At 31.6% G+C, this 27,838-nt stretch overlaps 1 protein-coding gene across 1 annotated transcript; it reads right to left on the bottom strand.

Moving 5' to 3' along the window:
* Window positions 1-27: 27 nt before the first annotated feature.
* LOC148609020 (uncharacterized) lies at window positions 28-27,838 on the bottom strand. Its single transcript, XM_088541976.1, has 3 exons — window positions 27,606-27,838; window positions 1,374-1,534; window positions 28-878 (listed from the first exon to the last, which is right to left on the bottom strand). The coding sequence occupies exons 1-3, from the start codon at window positions 27,746-27,748 to the stop codon at window positions 817-819; spliced, it is 366 nt and encodes a 121-aa protein (XP_088398102.1). The 5' UTR covers window positions 27,749-27,838; the 3' UTR covers window positions 28-816.

Consider the following 27,838-nt stretch of genomic DNA (forward strand, 5'->3'; position numbering starts at 1 on the left):
TCTATGTATATTAAGTAAAACAAAGCATTAGGGGAAAATAGATAGTTTATTGCTTTAATAAAAGGATAAATTAGTACATAATCTCTTTATTTACAATTGTACCCAAAATTACTAATACATATCATTCGTGATTTATTCACAAGAAAACCTGGAAATTTCTTCGTCATTTAGAGTATTTTTTTTGTTAGAAAAGAAAGTTCAGAAGAGCAATATGATAACACACGTTTGAAAAATAAGCAGTGGAACTACAATATAATTTGGATAGCATGGCTATTTTAAAGACTATAATGGACAATACTGAGAGAATTGTGGAAATAATTTTGCAAGATTTGACATTAAATTTACTTAAAGTCGAATCTTGACATCTGTTTCAAGATGACACATAATTAAAAAAAATACTATATAAAGCAAAAGCGATGCTTATATATTACTGCGCCAATGAAATGGTAAACGAAATGTAGAGTTTTATCATGAATAGCTATTAAATTGGGTATGGGAGTATCAAAGTTAAAGAAAATTCGTTTAAAGATTATATGTTCCTCAGACAACGTAAATGTTTTAACAAACAGAGAACAAACATAAACAGCTTATTAAAATATTGTTGTTAACGTACAAGACTAATTGCGACATACATACTTATTTGTACTTGTTTATCACATGACGTTAAAATATACATTATAAACAAAATATATATTTTGAAAGAAATAATATTATAATGATAGAAAGTGTGGTAAATATAGCCAGGTCCTTAGGTGCGGTAACTACTACCCTATCCTGGTTAACGTAAATACTGTCAGGTTGCAGATAATTGATATGTTAATGTTTTTGGCTGGCTGTAAGTAGATTCAATGCAGTTGCAATTGACCTCTTCCTCCTGCCTATCAAAATAAAGAAATATGGACACTTAAGTTATATGTTTTAACTGATTTGTTGATATGTGAGTGTGATTTCGATTGTTAGCTTTTTCATGTTACTTTTTAATTTATTTGGTTTGAATTTACACCATTTTTAGCTTAAGTGAATCTTATCTTAATTATATCTATTCAAATCATATTTTAGTATGATTATGTAAAATCTTCAGATTGGTCCTATATGCATCGAAAGTGGCCTACCATTGCTTTTTATGTCCATAAGTTAATGTAACTTATTTAGCGCGTAAAGTATGTGCACAAATAAAGTTTCACCCGAGATATTTGTTAATAGGCAAACCGCTTCCTACTAGTTTTGTTTGCTAAAAATGACTAAGTATAACCTGTTAGTTTATCTAACTTCAATTGCAATCGGTTAAATGCGTAACACTTAATGTGAAAGCGGTTTACAGATGGAACAAAAGTTCGTTATACACTTATTATAATGTTATTAAGGCATAATACCTGGATTGCAGCTTGGATCAGCTACACAATCGTCAATAAGTCTGGCAAGTTTTCTATACAGTGATGCTCTTCCAGCTTTAGCGGAAAGATGTGTATACATACAAGGAAAGCCAGCACAGTTTCGTTTATTAACTATATCTGTTGTTGCCCCTAAGTCACTCCTGAAAAACGTAGATTTCTTAATTGACATAAACATATATATATTTATTATTTGTCATTTATAAAAAAAACTTATTATGAACTGATCAATAAAAATAAACGTAATTTAGTTTCAAACTGTTAAGCAAACATATCGAAAACGGTTAGCATGGTACTGGTAGTTACCTAACCCAAAAAGTGAAAAAAACAGTAAAGATATATATACTGCAATCGTTCTATTTGAGTAAACAAAATGCATTGACATTATATTTTTTGATGATATACGGTCAGTAACAGTATCCAACACTTTGGCTCCGCTTACTTTCCTGCCTTCGCGTGAACTACTTGTTTATCTTACGTTGCGTCACTATCGGTGGCCACAAGTGAGAAAGAAATGTAATTATCGCCCGATTCTAAACCTCATCCGTATATTGTTTTCTATTTCAGGACAATATACTGTTATTGTCAATATACCCCTCCTCTCTCTTAAAACAAACAAACCAAAACAAATGTTGCAAGCAAACAACTTAAACTTCAAAGTACAAATGTAAGCCGTTTTATGTTTGTAGGTCTTATCCATGACAAAAGGTAATTATCAAGGAGTTTAAAATGTAAGGCCTACTTACATCAGATAATTTGCCTTTTTCTGTAACATATTTGAAGTACATAATTCCGGAAAATGCCAATAAACCTCGTGAACCATTACAAACCCTAACTAATGCAACAAGTTTATTTCAGCGCTATTGTTTTTTTAATATAAAGATTTAGTTAGTTCTTAAGATATGAAATTGTCCATTTAGACTATATGCATGTTTGAACATCATTACAATATTAAAAAAAACATTAAAAAAAAGTCGTGTGGCAAGAACAATTTCTGGTGAAAATGAAACGAACGCAATCAAAGGACAAAGACCAGACATGGAAAACAGACACACACAACAAAGAACATAAAATGACCAAAATAAAACCTTTTTGGCACATGTCTGGTAACCTACGCACAGAGTTACATCTTTATATGTTCAATACTCACTCAAAACTATATATATATACATATATATATTCTGAGACGTTGTATAATATTGATTTGTTGTGACATGCATCATTAATTTGATCCGCTATCCTACATAACAACACCTAGATGAAAGAGTAATCAAGGGAACCCAGGTTATAGCGGTAACATATAACATAAAGTAACTAAAATCATACATACAAAGTAACAAAAGTAAATGAGCAACTCGGACTCCACTAAAAACTGGGAGCATGAACCAGGTGCACCGGTAGGGTAAGCGTCCTCTGCTTTTATAGAAACACCCGCCGAGTTGCTCATAAAAAGTCAAGTCCGGGGTAGACAAACGAGGGAAAGAAAACTATGACCCGATCTGTCACATACTACCATATATCGTGTACTAAGTTACAGCCCTAGCTTAATTCTACGAGGAGGAATGACCCGGCCAGTGAAAGCTATAATTTTATATAGCCTAGCTGGCCGAGTGGTCTAGGGAGCTGGACTTACTGCAGGCGGTGTTGCCATAGATGTCACATCGTTACGAGTTTGAGTCCCGCGGAGGGAACGACCAAGAATTTGCTTCCAAATTTGACAGTTCTAACATCGTTGGGAATTTTTCAGACCTTTGTATAAGTTTACGTTATCTTCCCTGTATCAATTTGATCCAGTGGAGCGAATAGAATGGTCACATTCTGAGACATTGTATATATATACATATATAGTTTGAGTGAGTATATATATATATATATATATGTATATATGTATGTATCATTTGTTTATTTATTATGAAATTTTGAAAAAAGAGGAGGTCGTTACTATACTTGGTTATTTCTGCCCTAGTAATATATAAACATACATCATAAAGAACCGAATACAGTGGATGCGTCAAACTGTTGACCAACATATTTTCTGAATCATTAATATTCAGTAGATATACACTGTGTATAAACATCCTTTTTATAATATCTAATTATATATACATTCGTTCTATGCATGTGAACGTGACCGAATTAATTACACTTTACGTTTCCAAGTGCGTGATAACAATGACTGCACAATCCTTTCCAGTAAAATGGGAAGTATCGGGATATTTACATCTTTTATCTCAAGACATAGTTCTGAATATTTCATGACAGATAGTGATCAAATCTTTGAAATGTTAGCCCTAAGTATAAGTTAATATTAGAAAACAGTTTTATTGAGAATATACAATAGTTCCTTGACATTTATGGTTGTACGCAAGTGGTTTGATATGAACGGACCGTTTTATCTATATTAAGAACTAGACTTTTTCATACAAAAACAGTGTACTCCCACAAACGACGTAAGAATATCCGATGACGTGAAACAAATGTGGTATGTATTCTTCTGACTTTTCAAAAGACTAGCTGTTGATAGAATTATATGTGTAACGGAAGTTTCTTAAATTACGAAATGGATGTAAAAGTATCAGATGTAATGTCATTGTCTTAAGTCGTTATAACTCCAATATGATAATAAAATTAAAGCCATTTCTTCCTAATGAACTGTTTTAGAGCAGGTTAACAGGAAACCTTTTATAGCTATTGTTTATTCACTGAAACTTCAGATTGTTTTCGTGTTTTTCTTTCAAAAACCTAGCAACCTAATGTTATCACAAATATAGTTATTATGGAATGTACCAAAAATACCTTCTGGTGCGGATTGATTATCTGATAAATAAAGTTAGTATGATTTAAGGGCACTTGGTATCCTAAATGAGAAAGTATGATTTAAGCGGTAGTGAGTATCCTACCTTGTTTTTAAACATTAAAAATCATTTGTTAAATAGAATACATGTAAATCATATCACACTCGAACCACATGATAATCATTAATTGCACTTTAATTTTTATTTGTAGCCTTCCTTGGTGTGTATCGTTAGATATATAGAACATTTATTGTACAAATTACCCTTTTCGTTGACTTGGTAAAGTGCAAAAAAAAAAAAAAACAAGGTGAAATGTATATTTGTATAGCGGAAAATGGCAAATAATTTATTTATGTTGTTTTTTACTCTCAATATAGGCGGTATTATCTTTATGGAATGCGAAGTTACATTGTATTTTGCTCTTCTTTCTGTTCAAGTTTATTAATGTTACGAGTCATTCTACACTTTAATGACACTCTATGAAAGCCAAAAATTTTATCACAAGATCTTTACAACCAATATTATTCTCTGTATTACGATCGACAACAATTACATAAAATGACAATGTACTTACTTTCAGAGACTGTCCAATAATTGATTTCGTGCAATGATAATTTCTATATAGGTATATGAATATTAATTATTAATGCAAATGTCGTCGTTCGCTTTTACCACAATAAAATATTATTAAATAGCTTAATATAAAGTTTATATTTATTCAAATAATAGGTTCGCTGATTTCATTTTATTTTCTACTTCGGTTATCAGAAAACCTGGGAGCATGGACCAAGTGCACCAGTAGGGTAAGCGTCCTCTGCTATTCTAGAAACACCCGCCGAGTTGCTCAAAAGAAAGGAAACATTTATGGGGGCTCTAAATCAATAAAAATTAAAAAAAAAATAGAAAAAGCTGGAATGAATCGTCCGGATGCAGACATTAATCATCCATTGCAATTTATTGTCAAAACTCAGAACTCAAAATGTTGGATGAACAATAAGAACATGCTGCCACTTGTTTTCTTAAAACAACATGCATTATGTTATACGAATACGTCAAGTTTAGATACCAAGCATAAACATACATTGAAAACAAAACAAATAAAAACTAAACAACACAAGAAATAACATCCTCGAAACTTATAGACTAAAATGGACCTTTTTGCATTTATTGAAACATCTTATCTTATCTTAACCGTTAATAGAATACGAGTGGTATTTTGTTGTAAGAAGGCTAATGCGCAAAAGATATTCAGACTTTATGGGTTGGGATACATACTTAGTGGTTTTATTTTGTCTGTAATACACTTACTAAGCCAAAACGTAACAATTGCATCTAGATTCGAAGGTTAATTCGGTTCAACTTGTTTTTGATTTTGTATTAAACGACTTAACGAATAGTATCTTACATTACTTTTTATAGGCATAAATTGACATGTATGTGGATGCCATACACATGAATTCTCCAGAATGTAAGAACACCATCAAATGCCATTGAAAACTGATTTGTTCCACGTGTCATAGTTTTCTTTTCCTTGTTTCGACTACCGCGGACTTGACTTTTTATTAGCAACTCGGAGGGTGTTTCTTGAAAAGCAGAGAACGCTTACCTTACCAGTGCACCTGGTCCATGCTCCCAGTTTTCAGTGGAGTCCGAGTTGATCATTTTATTTTGTTACTTTGTATGTATTATTTCGTTTACGTTATGTTCTTTGTTGTGTATGTCTGTTTTCCATGTCTGGTCTTTGCCCCTGGATTACATTCTTTTGATTACCGCTAGAACCTCGGTTCCTTCGGTTAATCTTTGACAATATCTAAACGCACATAACATTTTCTAATACAAAACATGTTTACTACTCTTATTATTTTGAACAATAAAATCGCCTACAATAGACAATCATGAACGGTTCCGATATGAGAACTTCAAGGACTAGATTTATGGCATACCTACTATGATTTATTTCATGAGAATTGGATACCGATTTAAGAAGCGTTCTACTCTAATTTGTAGAGAATGCAGTTTCCTCTGCCATTTTGTGAAACATATATCCATCTAATCTGTATTTTGATAGAACAAGATTATCAAAGTTAATTCACTAGATTCAGCCTTTCATCTGAAAAAGGCATTGAAACAACGACATTGTGATAAACACTCGTTAAAAGGCAGGATATGCTAATTTTAAACCATTACTGTGAAGTGCTAATGACAATTCAATTAATCATGTAAGAACGTTCTTCGACTATTTTGTTTAACCACAAATGAGAGACAGCTGTAATAGACTTGCATTGTTATGTCGCTACAGTATTGTTCTCTAATTGATTGGAAAATATTTCCCGGAATTCTACCAGGAGATTGATTAACAGCGTTGTTTTATAGAAATAAAATACAGCAATCAGTCTTGTTAAACATGTAACGTAAAACATGATACGCTAACAAAAGTGTATATTAAATGATATTAGGTATTCATGACTTTGAAAGACTCACAGGACGTGATACAATATATATTTAATGTTGAAATGAATCCCATTTGCGTATGTTTCCCCAATTTACCGTTGTTGGTTTTAAACAAAACGTTTTACAAAGCACAACAAAGAGAATTCTAACAAAAGAGTAAAATGTGGTAAAGACAATATTAATTCCACTATATATCATGGGTAATGTATCTAACAGTGAGTCGTACGTATAGAAATGTCCCAGGAAAGTTTCCAATTGTAGGTGTAATTTTAAACGAGTTCATGAAAAACATAATTAAACAAATGATAAGTGCTTCATTTTAAGTTTGTATACATGTGGCCCAAAACAGTGTTGCCTGAACGATGAAGAAAACTGCAATTAACATACAGTACCCGAAACGCATGTGTATCTTTTCAGTTATGTTTATTTCAAAGCATCATGTTAGCAATAGTGATGTGTAACAAATGTAAAACATTTTACGAGTTCATACGTCATAAATATTACGTTCTATTTGGATAGTAATTCCAAATCGTATATCTTTGTAAAAATTGAAGTTTTCAAATGATGTACTTTGAACTGTTGCGGAAAATTTGTACAAAACAACCTTAGACTAAATTCACAGACCCTTTGCAGACAAAGCTTAAATTAGTACTATTTCCGTCGTGTGCTAAAACGAATTCAGACTGTGTTATCGCTTTATCGAATTGCATAACAATAATTAATATCATCAACATGTTACACGATACCCCATATTACTTTGTTTCTCTGATCTAATAAACGTTAATTCTGATCACATTTGACATGGTAATATGTTTACACAGAGATTATCGTGGAGATATTGAGATGTACATATCAATTAATTTTGCCTGGTTAGGAAAAACTTTCAAATAACTAGGTTGTACATTTGTTTAATATTATTGGTCTGTAAATATTTGCCAAGAGATAAGGTGGAATATTTTATACTGAATTCAATAATTATCTTATTCAAACTTAACCTTTAAACTATGTTAACCATGCTTTGCACCCTTAATCCCAGCATTTGAATTTTAATTTTCTGAATTTTTTGGAACGTTGAGTAGTTTTTCAGTAATGCATGAATATGTAAATATATATTCGCTTTGAAAAAGAAAATATATTTATTACTATGTATAAAGATATCCAACAGTAACCATAGACAAAATGTTTATTATAAACACAACTCCCAAACTGCGACTTAAAATACTATCAATATACATTGTGGGAGTAAATAAGCTATCCTGAAGTGCAGAACGTAAATCAATAATACTAAACATTTTGAGTAGAAGTTTAAATCACAAATGTCATTTTAACGATTATAATGATAAAAGCAAATATATAAATTGTCTTTATTATTTGTCATTAATTGTCATAGAAAAAAATCCACCCCACGTAATATTTACTAACTTTGAGAGTACAATTGTTGAGCCGAATTAAGATCATCAGAATTTGAGACATTATGGATTCACCCTCTAAAGTAACCTAAAACATCATATTATCACATATTACTAGTTAATTGAAACATAACAGATAAAGAAGCAAAACTTACAACTTACATGTAATGATAAGAGTACCATAAATATACAAAGCAACTAAAATGTTGAAAACTCATAAACCTCATTTATACTAAAACGACAATTACAGTAAAAATGTTTTAACAAAAACAATAAATAAGTTATAAATAGATATGAAATATCATTTATCGTAGAATTAAAAACAAATCACCTTGTTTTTCAAAAGCTTTAGATCGAAAATACTCAAAATGCACACAAATGAACGGTTAAAAAACTATTAACGATAATAAAAAGGCGGTATTTTATAAAAGTAAAGTATGGCTTATTTCAATAGGATTTACAAATGTAATCTAGGGAAGAATATTTCGGAAACTGAATGACCAAACTCGAAGACTAAACATAAAAACAACGAATCATATTATTATTACTTTAACCGAGCAGTATTTGGTTGTTGTATGCTTTAGAAAAATTCCCATATATGAAAAAAAAACTTTACAAAAAAAACTGACTATTTGTTTTATACTTAAAATCACAGGCGTGTCAATGGCGTCCTATTTGTGTAGGGGTTACAACTTTTTTAATTCACCAGGTCATGTTACATTTATTACTTGTTTTGACACATAAGTATTATCCTAATTTTGAATAGTTCTGTAATTCAAATATTTAAATGATTTAAAAGTATACAATCTGAAACAAATTTTGATAAACATGATCTGAACAACCACATGTTTCCAGTGGAGGGAAATATACATTTCAGTTATGGCATTCCATGCAGTGAATGTTACCCTGTTCCTGTTAAATGATTGTAAGGTCATAATTTGCATTTGCAGGATAGATAAAATGTTCTTTTTTTTCTCTTTGATTGCCAAAGGACAAGAAGAAAAGAGTAAAATCGCAATATACTTTTACAAAAAAATGATAAATATGCCAAATTCAGATCTGTTTATTTTCAATACAAGACTGTTGAAAACAGCTTCACATGGCGTTAATGACGAACGTGAATGGTTTTTACTCAATTAAGTTTGCGATCACTGTCTTTCACAAGTTCAACATATTCTGATTTTCTTTTTTTTTATTTTGCATAAAAAGATGAGACAATTTGGAACACTGAATTTTGCAGTGATATGCAATTATTACATATAACGACACTCAATATATATGTTCTTTAAAATTAATCTTACTATAACTGAATTACATGTTGATGTATCATTTGTAATTCAGTTCAATGTTGGTATTAAATTAGTTGTTCAATTTTCCAATAATGGTATTATTGAAATAGATGATACAGTTAAATATTGCTAAAAAGTACAATAACTGAATCATATTGTAACCGTTTGACTTTGCCAAATAAGAGGCTGGATTCAAACACATCAATTGCATCATAGTCAAATAAATATGGGCAGAAAACTATCAAATCAAATTGCACAGGTTCCATATTTCAAAGGGAAAAAAATAACTTTTCATAAATTCGTTCAGACCATTTTCCCGTGTATATTTTGAAGACACTTTGATTGAAAAATCAAAAGATAGAAACATAATTGATTTAATTGTCTGTATTTAATATTTTATCTTCTCAGAAATTGTCAATTATACATTAGACTATTATTTAAAGTACTAGTAGAAGTTCAAAGATTGATTTCAGATCTAAAATAATTTATTGTCCAAACGTTTTCCTATAATTAGATAATAATCATGTTTATACTTTATGAAAATGTTACATGAACGTGTGAAAATATTTTCCATTATAGCCTGTCATCTGAAAGCGAAACCCGACAGTTAATCCTAGATACAAGACGATCAGATCTTTTAAGTGAAGCCTTTTAATCTTCTGTAATCCAAGATAACGGAAACACACCGATGAAATGGGAGGAATGACGTTAAAAGCCGAGGATTGCTTAATGAAATTATGGCGGGAAACAAGAATCACCAGAGAGTGCGACAAGGGATTGTTTTACAAGGAACTAGACTCCTATCACTATTGTTCTGGCTTCATTTATACATAGAGCTTACAGACATATTGCTTCAGACAAAGATTGAACAAATGATAAAATATAATCCTCTTGGGTATCATGCGACCAACATCATCTAAACTCAAATATGCTTTTGGCACTGAACAATATCCGAATCAAACTTGCAAATAAAAACAAGTGTTGGCTAAAAAAAATGCTGAAGAGTAATCAAGGGAACCAAGATTCTAGTGGAAATCAAAAGAATGTAATACAGGGGCAAAGACCAGAGATGATTTCACAGCACAGTGTCTATAGTATGCTTTATCTCAAGTTTTATTTTATTTTATTTTTTTTATTATTTATTTATTTATTTATATATTTATTTTTTGGAGGGGGTGATAGATGCTATGTACGAATTCCCCAAATTTAGGATTGTTTAATAATAATACGTCATAAGATCAAAAACACCCAGTTGTTTATTTTGGTTTTTTTATTTATGTAACATCCATGATTAATTGCAGTATATTTAATGACTATTCCCTAAAAAAAACAGTATTTTAGCAGACACCAACACATTTTTTGTAGTTTGTCTTTTTCGATGAAGTATAAAATGATATATTGTGTCAACATTTGGCACATGTTGCTAACCAGCAAATAGTCAATTCTGAAATGTAGTATTTAAAGTTATTCTATGACTTTCGTGTATTTTATAAATGTTTGCAACAAAACTCTCATATTTAAAAAAATCATGCATTTAAATAAACTAAAATCTTACAAGAGTAATCAAGGGAACCAAGGTTATAGCGGTAATCAAAAGAATATAATCCAGGGACAAAGACCAGACAAGGAAAACAGACACACACAACAAAGAATATAAAGTAACTAAAATCATACATACAAAGTAACAAAAGTAAATGATGAGCAACTCGGACTCCACTAAAAACTGGGAGCATGGACCAGGTGCACCGGTAGGGTAAGCGTCCTCTGCTTTTCTAGAAACACCCGCCGAGTTGCTCATAAAAAGTCAAGTCCGGGGTAGACAAACGAGGAAAGGTAAACTATGACCCGTTAAATATATCAGTTTTCATGTAGCAACATAACCCTGTTACAGAAGCCTATTTGTTTAGAGTTACAAAAAGTCTGCGTAGTTTCGGCAAGCTCTGGCATAACGTATGAGTTGTGATATGAACACTCCATACGCAGGAGCCGAAGGGATGTTGCCACAGATGAATGGAAAGTTGACAATTTTGAATGAAAAGTTATCACGTTTGTCGTAAAGTTTGGTCAATAGTTTTCCTTTATCATCGATTTCTAAGTGTAGGTCAAGATATGAGGCTGACTTCACAGTGTCTGTAGTATCCTTTATCTCAAGTTCTTTTGGGTAGATGCGATGTATCAAATCCCCGAAATTAGGATTGTTTAAAGATAATACGTCATCTATATAGCGGAAACTGAGATTGAAGGATCTAGCCAAACGATATTCTTTCTTTCTGATCAAATCAGCTATAAATTCAGCCTCATAAGAGTGAAGAAATAGGTCAGAAAGTAAAGTAGCACAATTTGTTCTCATTGGAATGCCGACCGTTTTTTGAAAAACACGTCCACCACACAGGACAAATATGTTGTCGATTGAAAATTCCAGCATTTTATAGACATCTTCCTCTGTATATTTGGAAGATGATTTGGAATTATTTCTTACAAAGTATGAGGAATCTCTACCAAGAACTATATATTTGTATCTGGGTGTACCGTCTTTTTTGGAAAAACAACGATGTATGTTTTTAAGTCGGGATTTTAACTGAGTATGGGGAATAGAAGTATACAGTGTTGAAAAATCATAGGTTTTAATGCTATTATATTCAGATAATAGTCTTGAACTGATTGTCTCCAAAAAATCTTTCGAATTTGTCAGGATCCACATTGAATTAATACCACTACGGGAGTAACAAGTGTTGTGATAGGCCTGCAGACCCTCTTTGACAGTTGTGAGTATAGAAGTTAAACGTTTTGAAAGAGGTTTGGTGGTACATTTTGCAGATCCAGCTATGAAACGTTGTTTGTATGGATTTTTGTGAAGTTTAGGAATCCAGTACATAGACGGTAAATCACAATCATCGTCCTTGGTAGAGAGACCAAAAGAGGATAGCACAGATTTATGGTTTTCCACTATCTCTTCTTTGGAGAGAGTGGTAGCAGTATAGGTCTTATCACTGCTATTATTTTCTACGTCTACCTCTGATAATAAACATTGGATATAAAACGTTTTGCAGACAAAAACAATGTTGTTTTGGGCTTTGTCTGCTGGAACGACAACCTATTTGTCATGTATAGTAGACAATGTTTTTGCTACATCGGGGTCTTTGAAAACTGATGTAGCCTTGGCACTCATTAACCTACTTAAAACTTTCATTCGTTTCAAAATTAAAGACCTCACGGTCTTTAACCACTCTGACAGAGAATGGATGTCTTCTTGTTTTCGTTTTATCCATTTTCTTGCTTAGTCCTCGACGGCATCCATAAGAACTTTAAAATTATAATTCCAATTTATGGAGCGTGGTTCACGGTACTTGGGACCTTTAGAAAGGATATTACGTAGAGATTCGTTTTCGATAATGGTTAAATCTCCCGTAACGACGTGACCAGAAGGACCATATTTGAATGGAGAGCTTTTGCAAGAGCAGTCAGGTGGTTTAGCCTTGAAGTCCTCAATCTCGAGGTTCTGCAATAGCCTTTTATAATTGAAAATTTTGGATGCATTAGGTGAAGTATAGGAATATGAAATAATTGTTATGGATTTGTCTTTGAAATATGGGGAAATTTTGTTGGTAACGTTTTTGTGATGGAGGATGTTAGCCAAATTAATTGCATCTATACCTTTGTTGACAAACGGTAGTGGAAGAAATGATCGGTTTTCTTCATCTTGACTTTTCACACAAACTGGTTTAAAGAGTCTGTGGAAATCAATATCCAAAATGATGAAAACAAGTCTGTATAATGATGAGGTGGGGTCAGAAACAGGAGTGTCAAGACTTGTTTTGTAAAGGGAGTGTAGTAGAGTGAGAGGTATAGAATAAAGTTTGCTTCTAATGTGATGAAGTCCAAGAGGTTTTTGTATGAAAGGAAGGAGACCATCTATGGAGACATCATGTAACTTAGGTGACGTATAGTGGCGATGGCCATGACTCCTTTCCCGTCTTGGATTTTTGTCAAATAAATTCATTACATTCATTCTATTGTTATATTGGCTTGAAAGGTTTCCTATACTTTTGATGTTGTCATTGCATCCGTAAGGTAAAACAATTCAATCATGTTAGTCTTGAAATTTCTGTTCGTTACTAGGTTTTTCAATTACAGAGTAAAATAATCAGAAAATAATAATTATTCTTCAGGAATACAAGCAACAAAGCATTCTTTTTCTTTTTCCATATCATAGACCATTTGCAACCCGAATTCTCAAAACCTAATGTACAAGTCGCAGGAGAATAGTTTTCCATGTCAAATTGTAAAAGATATGCAAACACAGATTCCATATATAATGCTTGTTCATTCTACAAAGGGAAAGATTGATTTTTCTATGTAGCGATTCTGTATTTGTAAATTTAATTACGTTTTGAACAATTTTAGAAATTCACTAAAAAAGCTTAATCCATCCCAGAAGACCACTCCCCTGCTTTGCACAGCGTACACTGATGCATCTTACAACATCATAAATTTGAAAAAATATAAATGAACTATCACCATTTTAGCACCAAACTAAATTACAAAAAATATCATCTCCACACATATAACTTATTTTATTTTTTCCCTCAAATTGGTATGCTCTATACCAAATTCACCTTTACAAACATTCAATTCATAAATCAATCCATCCATCCCTTCGATGCTTCTAACACTCTAAAAGATCAATCCTACACTTAACTGTATTTTACAAACTAGTTTCCATTATTCAAAGAACACTATGGGCTGCCATTAATCCAGATTCTTAGTAGAGTATTTAACCAGACAAAATCTAAGTAAGGAGACAATCCACCCGTTTAGGTGTTCTATCATCCAATGTCAAATTAAGCATGCAACAAATTCAAGAAGCAATGGACGGTTCATTAATAAAAAAATAATAACAAACATACAGCTATTAAGATACATCAGCATAATTCCCCCTTACTCCATATAGTATATACATGGTTTATATGTCTATCCCAAAACGCAGGTAAGAGCAGTCAACCTTACCAATATTCAAACTGAACAACTTCTAGCAACAACCTTTACCGTTTATCTAATAAAAATTACATTCAAAATCTTTAGGTTTGTGCTATTCCCTTTACTCGACTGTAGAAATATCATGCTTCCTTCGGTTGTATAATATTTCTGTGTACATACGAAACATAACCTTCATAGGATTTCGGGTGTTCTTGGCTCCCGTAACGTGGCCGATAAACATTTTTGTCAATGGAAAACATTATATTGGATAGAAATGAGTTTAATAACAAACACAATTCCAGCATGAAAAGAGTACAACATTTAGTGATGTTGAATGGAAATGAAATACTCGTATCATAAAGCATATTGAAAGTACAAAGTAAGAAGTAACAAGGCAAAACATCTACAAATTTCAACTTGAGAAAACGATATCAAACAGCAGAAGAAAGTACATGTAATGGCTGGAACATTTAATTATGTAATATGTCATTGTGTTCTAAATTGGCAGTCCCTTTCTAATACACTTCTCAATTTTTTTATCCAATCTTCGAAAATGTTTTTTTTTATGAAGTTCCCAACATTCAGTAATTTGAATTGTTTGGAGTTTTATTTTTTATTTTTTTCATTGGATAATTCAGCATTTTCTGTCTCCGTTTCGTTTCGGTTTTTTTGTGGCTTGGCTTTTTATTTTTATATCTAATCTTGACGTTTTTGATACGATTTCCCTTGGTTAATCAGCAGATTTCTTACGGCACCAAAACTAATATATTGCCATTTGACGCTACAAGGCATTTCGCCCTCCATATGGAAAATATGTTCTTAACTTCAACTCTACAAGACGCGTTATTTAAAACCTATTGACAATATCACAAAGCATTCGTTTCACTACCTTAATTATTGGAAAGCCCTACAAATCATAGTAAACTGTAAAAAGAATAATCAAGGGAACCAAGATTCTAGCAGAAATGAAAAAACATGTAATCCAGGGGCAAGGACAAGACAGACATAGTCAAATGCAGGTCAGACGAAAGAGGAAAGGAAAAGTATGACACGTTGAACATACGGTTCTCATGGCGCAGATAGATACACCGTAATGATCCACGAGTTCGTGATGACGACCATAGATATTCTCTAATGATAACTTCACTACTGTAGCAGTATAACTCTGTTTAAGAAGACTAGTTGTTAATAGTCTAGCGCGATACGAAAAGTCTACGTAGTTACGGCAAGCTCTGGCATAACATACGAGTTCTTTCAGGTAGGTGCAAGGTACAAAATCCCCCAAACTAGGATTGTACAGATGCACTATAAATGATTACTAGAGTGCTAGAAATAAACATTCATCCATTCAGCCCACAGATTGTGTATCTGAGACTCTATACCGCTTAACATGGTTAAACAACACTTAAACCTTACAAGCCCAAATTTATTTCCTCAGCCGATCCGCAAATACAGCATAAAAGTTAGAAATAATAATAATAATAATAATAATAATAATAGAACAAATATAGCATTTAACTTAAGTCAATTATTGGTATTATCGAATATACACCAAACGATTCAAACAAACGGATAGAATGACAAATTCATTTTCCCTAACTCTATATGCAGCTTAGTTTGTGACTTTTATAATTATTGATATTCTGAAATATTTGAGATTATTCAACTTATATCGAATTTTTCTTCATTTTTATAATTCTTATGCGAACCTTTACAGATACACAGCCAACAACTTTATGATACTGAATGTTTCACAATAGCATGCTGACCACGCAAGTAAAAAATCTAATGTTGATAACTTAGCAATCGTGATGACCCTTGGTGAGATTGCTAATGTGTCATTTAAGCAAATCATTATATTAGAACAGTCTTTGAGGAATCGAGTTGTCACACAAAGAGTTCTGTTTTTAATCAATCAACACAATACTCTCTTCTGACAATATAATTATCATTATCACATATAAAACTTATAGCTGACACTACCAATTGTTACCTCTCAATATTTGTATGTATTAGAATAGTTATAAGGGGACTAATTTGGACAATATATATTCACGATTATTGGAATGGGCAATCAAATGCATACGCATTATTTTCTTTCAAAACCTATCAAATATCAAATATGCCAAACTTACCCCAATTTATCATTGTCATTGATGTAATTTACACACTACTTGTGTGATGATTATGTGACCTTTCGATCAACTAATAAGGTATTTTGTTAGGAGAAAACCGCATAATTTAAGTGTGTTTGTTTTATCGTAGAGTATATATACGGATGATATGTAATAAAGATCAATAAAGGCCTGGCCATAAGTACTTGTGAGAGCCTTTCAGAGATAACGTTGGTAAAATATTTGACCATGGTAAACTAACAGGGGAAATATTTTTAATAGATACAACAATATAAATTTATGCACGCTTTTCTGAAAAGTTACCAAATAAAGAAGTAAATCCAAATACGGACAAATAAATCAAAGAAATTGTAATCAAACAGACGAACAAAAAATATAAACATATAAGTAAAAAAGACTAAAACCAAAAACAGAACACATGTTACAGACACAACATAAAAGTTTAATCTTATCGTTTATAGATATACACGGTAGGAATAGTTAAAATATTTTTGTATTGAAGAATCTAATGTTACACAAAGTATTGATATAAATGCAAAGGCCAGAAGCACATAAAAGTCAAAGAAGGAGTTGAATTAAAAGAGTATATATAACTATCACATAGATTAACTCGTACAATATACTTTATAATATCAAGGAAAATCTGTTAAATGTCGCTATAAAGATGTGATTTCCTGGTTACTGACATCACAGTTAATACACCATTAAAACCTGATTTTATCTTTTTTATCACTTAGTCATCACATTTGGAACATACTAGTTGCACGACGTATATATTTCAATGTGCCTATGTTGTAGTTCTAAATATAACAATTGATTGATTATATTTCAAAATGTTGAAAAATTTCTTCGCATGGTAAATCATATACATATGGAAAAGGTAGATGACGTATGATTGAGCATTTTTTATGAGTTAAAATGAAACTATAGTAATGATCATTTTTCCAAATTTATGGCGGTTCGGATGCAAACCATATACTTCAATGGTAGAGGAGTGTACGACATTTTTATTTCAATGCCGATACTTTCCTTTTTTCAATTTCATAGCATTTCAATTTACTGAGCAAATATATGAATTTCCTACTTCACTTGATATGATGGATTATTGTTGAATGATCTCAGTACCATGTAGTAAGTAAACACCACGCTCCCAACTTGAATCAGCACATGTCCAGGATTTATCTTCTTTTAGTTCCGAACTGACAGTGCTTACCAATGAATTATGCTAGGAGTCAAATAAAGTAAACGCGAAAGAAAGTTTGAAAAATTCTTGTATGAAAAGGTTAGTTAAAAAGGGTTACTTAGTTCAACGGTCTACTTCTTTAGTCCGTATCGTTAAAATTGTCCTTTACGTTATCTAAGGCGAGCAACATGTTTGCAGTATTTAAAAGGTGGACAAGAAAAAAATCGAGGGTCTTTATGATATCTGTAATTTTGCAGTATCTTCTCTCAATATCATAAAAGATGACTTTAGTCGTAACTGTTTTGTTGATGTCAAGATGTATAAAAACCGGTGGATTCCATGTTTCTTATTCCAGACATTGGGACCAGGAAGATCCTTTATTTGTTATTACATGAATTTATCTTTTTTTAAATTAAGAATAGTATTCGATAACATTTCAAGAATAGTATTCGATAACATTTCATGGATACAAAAGAAAATGTATTTCATCTTTATCAACAAAAATTCAGATAAAATCACAACGAAACAAAACTTAAGAAAAACAGAAAACAAACAAACAAAAAACAAAGAACAAAAACACACACACACACAACATCTGAAATCATTAATATTTTACCTAAATGTTTAGTCAAGAGTCTCTTCTCATTGTCAGTCTGAGTAAAACGAACCTGAGACTTCTGTATAAATTTTTAACTTTTTACTCAAGCACTTGTCGTTTAGAATCAATTACACTTATTGTATGTCAGCGATGAGATATTAATGTCTAAAATTGATTGATAAATTACAGGCAATTAACCACAAGACAGTGTTTAAGCTTAACACATATTGATTGATCAAGTGTTTTCACACCACTTAAGACACTTAATTCAATGAGTAACTTTATTACTGTACCTTAACTGGTACATCGGAAAAAGGATTTTTTTAATACAAACAAGTGCTAAGCAGGAAACTCCTAGTATTATGTCCCACTTTAAAGCATGGGAAGTACAGACATATATTTACTTTAAGTTACAATGTATATTACATACTAAAAAATAAAAACAAAAACAAGACAAAAACAAGTAAAGTTTTCCTGCAAGACATTAAAGTATTTGTCTTAAAGGAGACGTGACACAAGAAATATGATTTTACAAACGTTTTTATATATAAAAACTCACCACGTTAGCGCTAAATAGAGTTAAAATGTTTTTCTGTGTTTTCACGACGACCTAATTAATATGCATAAATGAAAACCGGAAGTAACGCTCAATTACCATATTTGGAAGTGCTACGTCATTGGAGCTCAATCTCCGTTTAGGTACATTGAAAATGTATGCACATGCCCGACAAAAATAATAAATCTTCGAAAAATAGTTTGTATATATGATGCAGAATGGTCCTCCTATCTGTGTATGAGTGCAATGATCGTGTTTAGAAAGTAAGAAGACTTAAGGTCAGTTTTACATTTCCTTTAGGCATACATCCGTGCGCGGTGAATACGCAACTACTTTGCACACTATTTTTAGGACCTGAACTGGAGGGTACAACTAAAGTAGTGACACTCTGGGTATTGTTCTTTCTCTGCCGCTGGGTTATACTAAAACAAGCCCGGTAGACATATTTATGACCAAGAGATATCGCGGGCGGCTTCTTTCATCTTCAAATGGTTCGGCGACCCATGACACAGGTGTCGACGCAGGTGTATGACTTCGATAATAATTGAAATTTAATTGAATTTCTTTTGCCTTACGGATTTTGAAATAAAACACTTTACATGGAGAATTTGACCCTAGGTGAGTTTAAGTGAGCTTTTTAGATATTTAATTTTAGCCAATATTTAAAACACGGGGAATGTCCAGCACGAAACTCTTATGGGATATCAAATAAAATTATCCAAAAAAAAAAAAACAACAACAAAAACTCAGCGGGTGTTTCTAGAAAAGCAGAGGACATATACCTACCGGTGCACCTGGTCCATGCTCCCAGTTTTAAGTGGAGTCAGAGTTGCTCATTTGCTTTGTATACTTTGTATGTATGATTATAGTTACTTTGCGTTCTTTGTTCCTGGATTATCTTTTGATTACTGCTATAACCTTGGTTCCCTTGATTACTCTTCCGTACTTGCAGGGACTTTATATTACAATTCCTGTTACTAGTACACTTGTCAGGAGTAATGTTCCGTAAAAAAGCGGTGGAATCAATACTTTCAATGAAGGTCGAGATCGGAACAGTATAAGTCCTAGAGTATGAATTAAGTTTACTTTATGTAAAAACTTCAATCTGACCAACCATAATGAAATATTTCTGTGTAATCTTCGAACAAATGTGATGTCGTCTCACTGTGGATAGTCTATTCTTCATACATGTAATTGTTTAATATTTCTGACATTGTTTAAAGTTGTTTAAATTGATATAACTGTACGTATATATTCGCTGGCAAACCAAAACTTTTAATATTTTTAATATCATGTAAAAACTGCAGAAGCCCCACGCATTTCAACCACTCGATCTACAAATTGAGAACCAGTGACGTATTATGTATAAGTGATTGGTCGCCAGTTTTTAATGAATGTATTTTCTTATGTTTTTTGGGGGTAAACAAGTAATTATACCTTGTCTGAAACTACTGAAAACATTCCCTTAGTAAGACCTTCGTTAATACTGTTTAACCGTGAATATTTTATTTCATTCCAAAAGACTGTGTATAACTCCACAGTAAAACCATTTTGTTCTGGCGACTTGACATTTTTCATGCTTTTTAAGGTCGTCACACGTTCACTCGATGTGATTTTTCCTTCACATGAATTAATTTCATCTTGATCAAGTTTATTTTAATGAATGGATTCTTAGAGCTAGCTTTTATATATACCTGCAATTCCTGTGTTCGAGCTCTTGTATAATTGTTCGTAAAAGAGTTTTTGAACATTCAAAACAGATTTGGATTTTGAATAATAAAGTTATTTTCAGAAACCAACTTTGTAATTACTTATTCAGTGTAGTTCTTCTTTTCCACATTGCAGAAAATCGTTTCCCTCTCTATCTTTGGTCTTCTTCTTGTGTGAGGCACAGCTGATAGCTACCCCTCTTTCTAAAACTTAATTGTTTCCCAAAGTTACATATCTTTAATTCGAGTTTGCCACAAAACTCTCTTTATATCCGTGTCAAAATAAAAATCTAATCTTTTAAAAAGATTGAACAACAAACAACAAACAAACAAACAAACAAAATAGAATAATACAATAATTTGAACTGGTATTATTTTGAAGAAAATTCATTTTACATGAATGCAACAATTTTTTTTACGGAAATACAGCTCAATTGTCTTCTTAAAAACAAAGATATTATATATTGTGTAAACATCACTTTATTTCCCGTTTTTCGCAATAACTATTTATACCTATTATACTAAATTGCTTATACTAACCAGTATTATGCTTTTATTTAAAGTTTTAACTTAATGTGAAGTACTTTCTAATCAAGCACCGTTTGAGATACAAATAAAGATCATAAACGAATAAAAGAGCAAATTATGAAAAAAAGAAATTAGGGTACACGTACAAATATCAGTCATATTGTGACAACATTATTGTTATTCGTTTGTTAATTCCGGTTACAAGTAGAGAAGATTATAAACGAATAAAAGAGCAAATTATGAAAAAGAAATTAGGGTACACGTACAAATATCAGTCATATTGTGACAACGTTATTGTTATTCGTTTGTGAATTCCTGTTGTACAAACAGGAATTAAATTAAAACAAATACTTTTACATAACAAACAGACTACTGGCCGAGAAATGATTAATTAATATTCTTTGTAGTAGACTTCAATATTTTGACGGAGTTTACGGGTTCTACCAGTCCATACATTATTAAATAAGTATTGTTTGGATCATATCTTTAATTCGAGTTGTACAAACAGGAATCAAATTAAAACAAATACTTTTACATAAGAAACGGACTACTAGCCGAGAAATGATTAATTAAGATTCTTTGTAGTAGACTTCAATATTTTTGACCAGTCAAAAATGTTCGGATGATTTATGAGAAATTCGTAAGCATATTTAATTTAGCATGAACAGAAAAACAACGTGGTTTCTCTTACGTCAAAGAAAAGCTAATCAGTTGTACAAGGAAGCAAAAAAAGGCAAAAATATTCTTGACACTTGGGGGTTTTATATGTATTAAGTTTGATATTTAAACAAAAGATAATCATTAGTTATATGTATAGTTTGAACAGACAATTGGTAATATAATAATTTAAGGTGATTTATGTTACAATAGCTTAAATAATAATGCTTTTTTAAAAATCTGTTTATCAAAGCGATATTTTGTATTGCGGTTATTAAAAGAACTTGTAACTTTATTTGAAGGAATGATCAAAATCCAAACAAAAACAGCAATGTTTTAAGCCTTCCCCTTTAATTAGACGAACCAACTTCAAACGTATTAGAAAACAAAAACAAAAACAAAACAAACAAACAAAACAAAACAAAACAAAACAAATACACCTGTAATAGGAATAGTTGATGTGTTGAACAGCAACGAATTTGTTCACGAACGAAATCGAAAATGAAAGAGAATATATATGTCTACGTGTTGCTAATCATCTATGCATATTAAAAATCGACATACTATTTCATTGATACGATTTGTCTTACTGGATTGCTGCTGTTGTTTGCTAGATATTGATAACTATGACCTTGTCTAATAGCAACGGTCCTGCTCCATGCTGACCGTTTGACTGCCTGACAGACCTTTATTGATGATTTATCTCAGAAGTGACACCTTTTTTTTTTGGACATTTTTTTTTTATCATAGTTCGACTGCGGGAGTTCTTCGTCGATACTAGATTCAACCACATTCATGAATATTACCGTTACATCTTACATAAAAAACTCACATACAGTATTGTTTTAACGTTCATGATAGACTGTTAAATAGCTTTACTGAGGTCAACAAAATTCAACGAATAGTACAAATTACAGTAAATCAAATGACAGAACTAAGAAACAAATGAACATAAATCAAATTGAAATGCCGAAAAACATTTTATTAAAAAGTAAAATAATGCGTTGTAAATTTTCAGCCCATAATAAAAAAAAATAGATTTCCGTGATTTGTTTTCGATTCTAACAATTGTTTTCGTATTTGTTAGAAGAAACAAGCTACGTTTTGCTCGATATGTCGACCATAATGGAGCAAACATTTGTAATGACGTCGGTAAAATGTCGACCGTAATGGAGCAAACGTTTATAATGACGTCGGTTAAAATTGGGTAAATCTTTTCTATGACGTCGGAATTAAGTTGATCACATGTTTATCTAAGTCCAGCCACGACTGTGGACTAAAGAGCTTTATAGCGCGTCATATAAGAATATCGGACATAAGGATTTTCTATCATTAGTTTAACGCTCTCGACAACTCGAAGTCATTCGTTGAATATTTTTTATTTTTGCTGCTAATAATAAACAATGTCCTCGAACAAGTAACAACAAATAAAAACAAGTAACCACAAATAAAAACAAGTAACTACAAATAAATACAAGTAACTACAAATAAAAACAAGTAACTACAAATAAAAACAAAAGTGAAACAAATACAAACAAATTAATGCGTTTCTTAAATGATACCAGAGTGTTAAAAAAGAAAGAGATCCTTATTTAACTTCAACAAAACAAAAATAAAGTATAAGACTCGATTTCAGATTTGTCTTTTTTTTTAAGATTTACTTTAATACCTAAAATCCCACAGCTTTTCGAATGTTTGTTTTCTCCAATCTTTTGACTTCTACACTTAGTTGGCACATGATTAATTGAAATATCGTTGAAAGAAGTTATTCGTTAATCTTTGCTGATTCGAAAAATGATATTATTCATGGCATTGATTTACTCATTGATAACATATGTGTCACATTTGAAAGAGTTGATTTTCAATATCAAGTTGGCATTTCAATGGGTACTAACTGTGCTCCTCTCCTAGCCGATTTGTTTTTATTTTCATAGGAGACAAAATTTCTCCAGAATCTCCTAAGGAATAAAAAAATATTAAAAAATGTTAAATCTTTTAACTTTACATACAGATATATGATGCTGTCAATTTACAACCGTTCTTTTGGTAAATGGTTACCTTTAATATATCCAAAAGAGATGAAGTATACTACAGAAACAGCTCATTCTGCATCTTTTTTTATCTAGATTTCGAATTTGACAACCGTGCTTATACTACCACTACGGTTGATGATAAAAGCGACGACTTTAATTTTAATATTATAAATTTTCCTGACCTGTGCAGCAATATATCTTCATCTCCAGCATATGGTGTGTATATTTCACAACTGCTTCGCCACGCTAACCCAAGTACTAACTGCACTGTTTTCCTGGAACGCCGTATCTAAATATCTGCGTAACAGACTCCCGAATCAAGGGTTTGAGGAAACGCGTCTCAAAAGGTTTCTTACCAAATACCTTTTAAAATTTCAATTGAAACATGCTGTTCCTTCTTACATAATGAGTAATGATTGTTCTTTGTGCTGACGTGACCGCTGATTGACCGACTATGACGCAATAGCATGCAAATGCTAATTAATCACAACCGGTATATTCTCGCTGCTATGAACGAAGGAGGTTTAGCGCGCTGTAAAACCTAGATTTAGCTAACCACTTTGTTTGAAATGCCTGTACCAAGTCAAAACCATTGCGGTACCAATGCTCTAGTGGTGTACTATCTATTTTGCCAGATTTGTTTTGGACTTGAATTGATTATGGATCGGATTAGTATACGGCGATTTTGTGTTACCCTTATTTTGTAAAGAAATTATTTGTATCCAGTGATAGGCTTCATATAGTGTGCACGAAATGTCGATAGGAATCAAAGTGCATACATTTTGGAACTATGATAAACGATAGACAATATTACAATGGAAAGGAATGCTATAACGAAGGCTGCTTCTAGCCATTCGTCTTGATTGAGCATTTTATAGGTTTGTTACCTTGTTTTCATTAATACTTGAACAGCTCAATAACACTATATATAACCTGACGGCATAAATAATTCAAATGTTCTAGAATAAAACAAGCAAAATTTCAAACTATTTTACTTACTAATAAGAGATGTAGAGAGCCATTTCCAAAGTCCCGTCTAAAATTATCGTTCTATATCTGTAACATCAAACGTAACTAACTGGTTTCCGTTTAATTGAAACAATCTTAAAGCTTCAAACAAAGGCAAACTAGAATCTGGATGAAAAATCACTTTCATAGCTTTCAATAATTCCCCTTTATTCAAACGTATTTCAAAGGTATGTAATCAAAACATGTATATTTATTATTTGAAATACATATTTTTGTTTATATCAATATGAAAACCTGAGTAAAAAATGGTTTATTTAGCTTTTTTTTCAAATGTGCCTTATTTCTTCTAATTTAATAATGTAAAACAGATCTGTTACATTCTTTTTTGATATTGTAATTATTCGAAAAAAGTTCTTTGCAAGATATTTTTTTTAAGATTTTGAAGTTTTAATGTGTTCTAGATTTGATTGCACACATCGATTGAATTCTTTGCCTTCAATGACAAAGTATAGACAACGTATTTTATAGTTATTAAACTCTGAAAAACAAGTTAGAAGTATATTTGGTTTAACAATCCCTACGTGATATCCTTGCTAGCGATACCTTTGATGTGTAACTATTTGTAAAATACACATCCTGTGAAGGCAAGTTGCTTCCTAAATGATGAGAATCAATGAGTACTAATGTGGCATTGTTATTCTCGGCTAATATAAGATAATGTCCAATCAAGATGATTAATGGAAAATAGAATGGATCTAAAGTGACAAGTCCTCAGAGATTCATAACTATTAATCAAGGAAAAATTATATGATGTCTTCCTAATACAATGTTTAAAAGGCTCGTTAGCATGCTAGGCGGTCACGGTGGACGGTTACATAAAGCACTGGTTCTTTGGGATACCTTTTAAAATTAAAACTATGAATATCATTGAATACTTTTAGTATTTAGGTATGAGGACTGGCCATTAAAAAGCATAAAATAAGGAACGTAAATGACAAGTAATTAGCGTTAACTTCTAAATGGCATCTTACTTCAAACAACATGTCCTATTTATATAATAATGTAGTATACTGCATGAAGTCGACATGCTATTAGGGTATTGACGACACCAAAGACAAAACATCCATATGTTATGCAAACAAATAAATAAAAAAATGTAAGATAACTAATATTTATCGCATCTTTTCACTCACTCGTTTGCTATACTAAAGCAACTCCAATAATGAAGAAATATGTGAAGAATAAATCCTTAGAAAGGTAGCTGTAGTCGACATACCGTATTTATACAATGTAATAAAAAATTGCCTGTTGACTTACATCGTAGAACGTGAATAAGGCGTCGTAAATGAATGTGACAATCGAGTCTGAAATATTTAACTTTATTTATAAATGCTTTTTTTAATGCACACGTGAATAATTCCTTTTATGTTAATGTAAAATTCAATCAAAATAATATTAATTAAAATCACATTTGAATGAAAACGCTGATGCTGATTATCCTTGTAATATCGCATTTTAAATTGAATGAAATTCATGTTATTGGAAATTTATTAAAAGTACTCGTTTTATCAGTCAAACATTTCCGAGTACGAGTATAACTAGGGTGAGGTGAGTAATGTCTCTTCCTAGTACACGGTGGTGTAATTTCCGTACTTAACTACCTTTTGTGTTTGTTGACGGAATACTTGGATATTAAATGTATCCAAAGCATGGGATGTTTTCTTCAGTACAACAAAAGTATCGACAAATGTTTTTGGTGCGTGTTTTTTTTTTTTTTTTTTTAAATATTACGAATCTATGGAACTGCATGTCATAGATGGATATGAAACAATAGACGAAAATTCATGTCCAAAAACGAGGTCGTATTTGTGAGAAATGTGTTTCACAGACGAAGGAAGTAAGTCGGAAAACATTACATCAGAAGGACACATATATAGTAATATGTTGCATGTGGGTGTTAAGACATTACTTGTTTAATTTCTAAAATCCAATAAGGATACTGGCCACAACTTTTATAACTTTAATTACTATTCTGATAAATAGACAGCAAAATCTTCCATTGTATTTGAATTATTTATATCTGTCAATAATTTTCTTAATCAAACGAATAACAACAAGAATCACTTATTCGTCAAAGCCGAATATGACAGTAGCTATAAAAATATCATCTCAATTACAGTTATAATCTCTTCAATTTAAAGTGTAGGAAATATCTTATCTAGAGACAACTACTCCAAATGGAGCCGCTTTCAATCAATTTAAGCTATCCTTCATAAAGATCAAACACAACTATAGGATTTTTCTTCGAATGCTCGAACCTCTATATTTGTAAAGTAATTTATTCCCGCATTTGTTATTGACATCTGGTTTTATTGTTTTTTGTTCAACTTTCTACCCATAATGAATTCAGATACAGAATAGTATTGTTCTGCAAGTTTGGGAAGATGTATCATCACGTTTGTCTGGGTTGTTATTAAACTGCAATTAAAACTGTTTCAAAAAGTATTCACCGAAAGAATATCTATGAATGTTGTCGTGTGAAATTAGGAAAGAAAGTGGAAACGGGAATCGTGACAGAGAGACAACAACTTTATCAAACAGTGAATACACAAGCACTCTGAAATGTAGCTCTGTCTGTAATTTATTTTAAATGCAAAAATAATCGAAAAGCGAAAAAAAAAATGAACTCAGTTCAGGTTGTCATTTCTACCAGACACATCATATGGTAAAACAATGCTATTACGTGCCTCATGTTATTTCCTTGAATAATGTCATGCATAGACAGAACTTCAATTTTCACATTATTTTTTAAAATATAAATTATATGTTAGAATCCTTAAAAACAACGAAACGCAACAAGCACTTTAACTATAATATTGTAATTTTTAAAAGAGGAATATTGAAAAATATACTTATCCAACTTACCAGGATTCTGTGTTATCTGTATTTTGAAATATTTCATCTTCTTGTGGTTGTAAAAGATAGTCCTGGTACGGAAAGGCTAAACTTAAGCTATTGTCTAAAATTACAAAAACTAACAAAGAAGTTAAAACTACACGTAACGACATCGTTTAGAATATCTAAAGTCAGACTATCATATGATTGTCAGAGATAGTTTCAATGATCAATAGTGTTAATTGTGAAAATAGCGCGGGAGA

This window comes from Perna viridis, chromosome 8 (assembly GCF_037379345.1).
Source record: "Perna viridis isolate PV_CMFRI_1.1 ecotype Kerala chromosome 8, ASM3737934v1, whole genome shotgun sequence".
Classification (NCBI taxonomy): Eukaryota; Metazoa; Mollusca; class Bivalvia; order Mytilida; family Mytilidae; genus Perna; species Perna viridis.

Excerpts from the sequence above, each read along its gene's own strand:
- LOC148609020 (XM_088541976.1), bottom strand. The coding sequence starts at position 27,748 with ATGTCGTTACGTGTAGTTTTAACTTCTTTGTTAGTTTTTGTAATTTTA. Across the intron at positions 1,535-27,605 it reads ACAGATAACACAGAATCCTG|GAGTGACTTAGGGGCAACAA; the intron begins GTAAGTTGGATA and ends TACGTTTTTCAG. Across the intron at positions 879-1,373 it reads TGATCCAAGCTGCAATCCAG|GCAGGAGGAAGAGGTCAATT; the intron begins GTATTATGCCTT and ends TTATTTTGATAG.